The sequence below is a fragment of the Pseudochaenichthys georgianus genome, chromosome 1 (assembly GCF_902827115.2).
Source record: "Pseudochaenichthys georgianus chromosome 1, fPseGeo1.2, whole genome shotgun sequence".
Classification (NCBI taxonomy): domain Eukaryota; kingdom Metazoa; phylum Chordata; class Actinopteri; order Perciformes; family Channichthyidae; genus Pseudochaenichthys; species Pseudochaenichthys georgianus.
This window is the reverse complement of record NC_047503.1, coordinates 18,873,789-18,881,313: the sequence shown is the minus strand read 5'-3', so window position 1 is coordinate 18,881,313 and position 7,525 is coordinate 18,873,789. Positions and strand designations below refer to the sequence as shown.

The 7,525-nt window shown below is 39.2% G+C and overlaps 1 protein-coding gene across 1 annotated transcript; it reads right to left on the bottom strand.

Annotated features, from left to right (window-relative positions):
- Positions 1–435: 435 nt before the first annotated feature.
- On the bottom strand, positions 436–5,642 carry mvb12a (multivesicular body subunit 12A). The gene is made up of 10 exons (XM_034092420.2): positions 5,528–5,642; positions 4,082–4,171; positions 3,548–3,631; positions 3,331–3,430; positions 2,879–3,008; positions 2,570–2,710; positions 2,167–2,276; positions 1,679–1,737; positions 1,476–1,541; positions 436–1,387 (listed from the first exon to the last, which is right to left on the bottom strand). The coding sequence occupies exons 2-10, from the start codon at positions 4,169–4,171 to the stop codon at positions 1,301–1,303; spliced, it is 867 nt and encodes a 288-aa protein (XP_033948311.1). The 5' UTR covers positions 5,528–5,642; the 3' UTR covers positions 436–1,300.
- Between the last annotated feature and the right edge of the window lie 1,883 nt (positions 5,643–7,525).

Below are 7,525 nucleotides of genomic sequence, written 5' to 3'. Positions count from 1 at the left end.
CCTAACTAGGTGCCCGAACCACCTCAACTGGCTCCTTTCGACGCGAAGGAGGAGCGGCTCAACTCCGAGTCCCTCCCTGATGACCGAACTTCTCACCTTATCCCTAAGGGAGACACCAGCCACCCTGCGGAGAAAACCCATCTCGGCTGCTTGTATCCACTTTTCACATGTGCTCTTTTATTAAATAAACTAAACACTTTCATTTTAAGTTGTGAGTTTAGTGTTTTTGACCCTAAGAAACACTGATGCCCCCCCCCCCCCCCCCCACTCAAAGCAGTAAACCCAGGGGAAACACTGATGTGCATATGGTAGCAGTAACTTTACTGTATTTACCCACCTTATCATTTCAAATCGATTCAAATGTTTAAAGTCTGAAATTACCCTAAATGCAGAGTGGTTTGTTGTTAACTGTATAAAAAAAATACAAACATCATGTGACTTTTTGATGTTTCTTAAGTTTTTATTATTTACCATGCAATCTATCTATACAGACCATAAAAAAACAAAACTTTATATATTGTACAATGAAAAGATAAATATTTGGTCTTTGTTCCACCTAATAGATACAACAACAAAAACTATTTTCAAACCTATCTTGTTTAAATATGACTAACACAAAGCTAAATAATATACAACCTTCCTCCATGAACCCTAAAATAGGATATATTATTTTGCAGGGGGAATAAAACAAACGTGTAGTTGAAGGCTACTCTTCATACACTTAATCCTACATTAAGATAGTGTCTAGTGAGTTCAGTTAAACGTCTCCAGCAAAATGCTTCCATCATTGCTCAACACAGCTCTGCTTAAAAAAACCTCTTAATGGCCCAAATGGATAAGGATGAGTAGTATTGAAGGAGATTAGACACATCTGCAATGGCAAGTGCGTGTTTTTGACAACTACTCATTTGGAAATTGAGCATATAAAGTCAGACTGCAGATTAGTAGGCCCAAAACAGTAGATTTATACATTATATCTTTAACACTTTAACAGTGTAAAGCCATTTCAAGACAAACATCTGTACAAGTATAAATCCATCCAGAAAAGCTTGGATTCTTGAAGATGGTTAACAACGGGGTGAACACTTTACATGATAGGAAATAAAAAGGAATGCAAAGTCAGACAAGCTCTCCGGAGCATGATTGTCAGTCTCAAGTATACATTTCCCTTTAGACAATCTGATAATTGACCGTTATGATAAATAATGTAGCTGGATGTTGCATGTCACACTGGACACATTTGGACAGAGCAAAAATATGTCGTCTGATATTTTTGATTTGTCAAAGCTTAAACTGAGTATCACTGAGCTGATGGGACGCCTTCTGCTGGCACTGATGGTCGGATCCTCTTGGCAGCAGATTCCTCCACTGCAAAAGTGTAGTTATACTGGAAAAAAGAAAAAGGGAGTATATATTTGAGGGGACAATGCCATGTTGTTAATGTAAGCGTTACAGAAATTGAGCATCAACCCTACCTCGTTTTTAATGTCTTGGAGAGACTTTATACGAATGTTGTTCAATTGGGAATTCAGTTGAAGTGCCTGAGAGAGATATATTTCAAAGTTAAGGATATGTGTTTAAATCAAATGCTTGAGGTAAAAGGAAAACACAAGAGATAATGTGAGGTAGAAAACAGCTGTAAATGACATCCATTTGTTGTTGAAAAAGTCAGACATACCGTGCTGTTTGTCTGGATATCAAACTTTGGGTGAAGGCTAAAGGGAACTCCATCTAGAGCTGCAGAGAGCGGAGATGGGGAACAGTTAGGTGTAACGGCCCGTCCACACTACAGCTTCAAAAAAAGCTTGGCGCGTCTGAAGCTCGACCAACAACCAATCACATGAATCTCCCGCCCCTGACACACAAGCAGCGGTTTGATTGGCTAGAGCTTGTACTGGCATATGATTTGATTGGCTGGCGCTGGCTACTCCGGCGTCAGAAGTTGAACATTATTCAACTTCTGACGCCGGAGACGGACCGCTATGCTACCCATAATTCAGTTTGATGAAAAGCGAGGCAACGTGACGTCACCCCATTCAAAGTGAATGGGCAGACGCGTTGGAAACCGTTTTTGAAGCTGTCGAAGCTGTAGTGTGGACGGGCCGTAAGGCTGCCTGCAGTGAGGAATGGGGAGACGTTTACTGTGATTTAGTAGAGCTTGAGTACCTGTGAGTCCCGGGATACTGCCGTCAGCACATTTGTCCCCAGTATCTTTGTTGTGGAGGCTGTGGCGTCTCTGGCTCAATTTGTTATTCGGCAGTGGAGGAAGAGGGTTGCTGTGCAGAGAGATAAATAGGTGTTCATGTCAATAGTAAAATATTTCCAGAAAACAAACTGTAGAGCAGCCTGCAGAAAATGTTCTTATGAAGAGGAGTAAAATGTGTATGTTTATCTCATTGTCTTCAAAGGAAAAAAACGGTTTTCCAGTCATTATTGTCATTTTAATGGCTGTATTAAAAAAACATGTGCACCAGAAAAGCCAAGATTTCCCCAAATAAACAATGAAAAATAAAAATTACCAAAATATTGATTATTTTCTCTATATTAGATATCAAATCAAGAACAGTACCTGGGTCTGAGGGGCAGGGGAGCGACCGGCTGGTCAATTGAGAGTTGGCGGAGGTTCAGGCTCACACTGCGGGGCTTAGCTTGGGGCATGGGGTTGGAGAAATGTCCCTTTCTGCACCACAGCACGTAGCCATGGACATCTCTGGAGAAAAAAGGCACATGTGACACATAAAAAGCAAATTGAGTCCAATTTGTCTTTAAATGACTCATTTCTGACTACAGACCACCGTCCGCCTCACAACCCAGGTGTACAATCCTAATAGAGGATTTCTAACTGAACAGATAAACATCCAATGTGAATGCTACTAACCCCACATATGTGTAATGCTGCAACATCATTTTGCTTTTGGCGGTCACTTTGATATCCAACACAGCTGTGTCCACACTGCCCAGCGGGACCATGCGTACACACACACGCTTCTTCTTCCAAACTGAGGCCTCTGGAAATACACACACAAATAAATAAATACAGAGACTGTCCATCAGTGAATATAGTGAATAGTAGTGAATATAAGACTTAGAGAACAGAGAGGCAAACGGTTCTGGAGTTTATTCCGTCAAAAATTTGAACTTGCTAACGGCCAGAATATGTGATTTCTTTTTCATTTCTCAGACAAATCAGAACAGTTGGGAAGAAAAGGAAAACCAGAATTGGTGAAACAAACATTTTCATTGTTTAGAGGGCTGAAAATGAAATGAATTCATTATGAAGGGTCAGAAGTCCCTTCCAGCAGAACAGAATGTAAGTGTGTATGTACTCACTCGCTTCAAGGTGTTCTGCTATGAAGCAATAACCGTGAGGAATAGAGTCCTTGTCTGAAATAAGCTGAATGTCCGACACTACCATCCCGCCTTTCAAGTCCTAAAGAAAGAGAGGGGGAGGGAGAACTTAGGGTTGTTTGGAAACATGAATGATGTAATGTGGTAATGCAAACACACAATGGGTTATTAAGTGGGGAAGTGTATCTTTTTATGTTACCTTGCTGTAACAGAGGTAATATCCAGATTTCATCGCAAAGCTGCGTGTAAAGTTTGCTGTCGCGCCGTCTTCTGTGATGCTGATCTGCAGAGGGACAGAGAGATTTGGGAGGAAAATGGGTACATTTAGATTTTCATATTACATCTGATCCAAGATTGACTCAGTATTGAGACTTTACCATTCTCATGGTTTTTGTACTAAGCGGGCAGTGGAAAAAAATCGGTATTTTGTAAAGTCAACACGATGTACACATAGATTAAAGTCAACAATATTTCCGTATTCTAACAATATTCGGTAAGTTGGAAAAGATGGCAGTAGAAAACTGCAGAAAAATGCATCTGTTGTTATTTTAAATGGTGCCTTTTGTGATCAGCTATCAATCTATGAAAATCTCCATATTTCAGAGGCTAAAAACTGCGATTTTCAAATGACATGACTTCATCAAAACATTGATTATCAAAAAGCTTGTTTTTATGTTGGCTGACTAATTACTAGTCGACCATTTGCTGCAGATCTTATAATAAGTATATATACCAGAGTGAAATCTTTGGGGCAGGTGCTGCTGTTGGAGGTCCACGCCACTGCCGTGACCGGCCGGACGGCACCGTGCTCCATAAGAGACATCTGAGGACGAGGGAACGAAATTAAGTACAGAAAACAAGGAAGGCTCGGAAAGAGATGACAACTATATGAGTGCTTTAGTGGTGGAGACAAGCCCTTTTAAATCCTGTTAGTCCTCTCATTTGACTGGGACAATAAACATTTCATTATTACATGTATTTCTTGTCTGTGTGTCGGAATCGGCTTTCTTTGTGATTGCTATTGTGAAACCAAATATTTAGCTCTGTCCATGTGACGAAAGGCGTCAGGCTCTCAGTCAGGCTAAGAATTCACGTTATTCCCTAAACTGCATTGTTATGAAACAGAAAGATCCTATTCAGCCTGAATAGTTGTGTTATCTCTCCATTTGACAGAAAGAAGCTATTCACTGCAAGAATGTGTCCCAACTACAGCAGGGAGGAGGCACTTCATCCCCTGCATTTCTCTATTTATAACATTATATTAGATACAAAAAATGTTTTGCCAAACACCCCGATGCTGGGAGAAAGTAAGGGTTCATATGGATGAAATCCTTTTCCAAGTGATATGTTATTTATATTAAATTGATGATACACATCAGGAAACAGGTAAAAGTGTTTTTTTCATGCAAATAAAGACAATTATTTGAATTTTCTTCTACATTCAGTGGTATTGGTAAATGATGGAGTCAAAAATATCTGACGGTCTACTACACACATCTCGCCTAGTTTGTCTAATGGTAGCATAACTAGAAAAGCATACCCCTAGTAAGAGTACATATTGTTTGTGACTATGAAGTAAAGAGATTGAACCCAAACAAAATATAATATTTGACATGAGTATCAAATGCCTATTAACTGACAATTCTCTTTAGTTTTCACAAGAAACAACTCATGATAAAGCCTGAAAAAAGTAGGTAAGAGATGTGCAATTGAAATGAACAAAATGTACAAATACCAATAATAATTATATCTTTAAAGTGTAAAATGTAAGCGAGGACAGATGTGGGAATGTTTAGTTTTTTTTAAATAATGCTTCACTTACCAATACTTTCTTACGTAATACTTATTGTGCGAACTCTATTTTGGTATGGGAAATTTGCTTTGACAGTTTAATTGCTTTACCAGCAACTGGGACATTGACGTTATCAATCTTATATCTTGCTCTTAGTAATTCAAGTGTATTGTAATAGAGTTTTGGATCGGAAGACATGAGTTAAACAAAGACAAGACGTTTTTTGAGGCACATTGCAAGTGCTTAGCTTTACATGACAAACCGAGTTTACCTTAAAATAGCAGGGTCTGTTCCATTGACAAAAACTTCGCTGCTTCTCGTTCACAATTAGCTTATCTCCTTTTGTTTCGGGAGTCTATTAATAAAAACAGGAAAATACAAACTTACTCTGTCTTTGTGTCCACTTCTGCCTTTTCGAGGTCAAACGGTTCAGCAGAAACACAACTTTTGGGTTAAGAGCCGGAATTTCTCGGTCTTCTTCGTGAAAGCAGGAAGTAGCGAATCCATTATGACTCCAACTCCCATCAAACCACGGGGCGTGACGTCGGCATTACATGAATACTCGATTCTGAACGCAAGAGGGCACTATTGCATCAGGGGCACTATTGCATCAGGGTTGTCCAATTATATACCAGGAATTACACATATGTTGTTATTGCTATTTGCGTGAAACCGATATATTTAATATGCTGTAGTTCGGTTTTCGTGCACCCACATGACAAATAAATAGCTTAAAATTTAGCCTATTTTTTATCTTGTTCACACCATGCATCATGTTGAAATACAACAAAATAAGATGGTTACATCTCTTTGTTACATGTGTTTATATTTTTATGTTTTTTGTTTTATTTATAGGTTAAATTCTGCATCTTTTAGATTTCACCATGTCAGAAAATTACAAATATGTAAACTAAACTCACCAGGATTTCAACGTTCATTTGAATGCTTTGGAGCGTGTTTTCAAATAAAATAAAAAATGTCCTGATTCTAAACACTAAGCTCTGTACCTCAAATATGCATAATGTTTTTTGGTATATAAAGAATAATGTTTTGTATATATTCATTTGACTTTACGACAATTTCAATCTTACTCTTTCTCATCTCCACACATCATGAAAACGTTGTTAAACAGTTAGTCGTTTTATTGACAAATTACAATGAAAGCTGCATTCATTAAATGATATGTTGCCTGACCAGTGCAGACCAGATGTTCGGCTGGTCCACGACATTTTGTTTTCACTAAGGAACCAAGAGGAGAGAACTGCAGAGGGGGGCTGCAAGAGGGATCGATTCTCATTTACATGAAAATGAGGGTGAGCAGGGCAGACTGAGGTGGAGGAGAGGAGAGAGTAGGGGGGGCTAGAGAAGCAGGGTGACAGGAGGCGTGTAACAGGGAATGAGAGATAAAGAAGGGATGAATTATAAGGAGCCGTAGGGTTTTAAAAGGCCAATGAGAAGATGTGAGGCAGTAATGAAAATTATGCAGCATATTTAAAGGATACTGGGAAACCAAAACCAACAATTGATTTCACTAACAATAGATCTACAGTGTTGGATGTGTAGCCGAAGCCTGATGTGGTTAATTGTTTTTTATAGACGTATCAATGCACCACAACATTGCACTGGCTGACATATTATTTTTTAACATGAACATGGGCACTGTAGAGTATTTTGATTCAATCCTGCATGCACCATCCTGCACCAGTAAATACACACGCACCAAAGTGAATGTGTTCAAAATAACTACCCAACAAATGCACTATTCATCTCCAAATAAATAGTTTTTTGCTGCTTTAGGAAACTACTTTGCCCACTTGGCATGGAGCTAAAGGCCACAGAGAAAAAGGGGATGAAAGAAAGCATTATTGGTTTGTTCCAGTTGTATTGGGATGTCAGAATTTCCGAGTTCCCAGTTGGATATTTCCATTGAAACGACTCTAAAGTAAGGTTTTTGTCTAGGAGAGCCTAGAGAACCTGACCAATCTCAACTTCAACATCTGCACATCAATTAAGTAAAAGCTGTAGTAATATATGACCGTTAGTAGTTAGGCTACATCTGTAAACATGTCTCTACTGTGTTATATGCACAACATACTGTCTAATGCATTCTTATCATGGACGTAATCCAGTGACTAACAGAGCTACCAGTCTTCCGCCTTGTTACAGGAACAGTCAACCCGATGTGGTGTCTTTCGCAGCTCCAAGTTCCCAAGCTAAATGAGACGCACCATAGCGACCACTGGTGAAACAAAAGGGTGCCCCCATGTTCGAAAAAACGCAGCAAAAAAGGCCATATTGAATCCCCTATAGATACAACATTATAAAGTGCCTTAGGATGACCTTTTATTGGAGATAACGTGATGATGTGCCAAATAAGCTGACCTA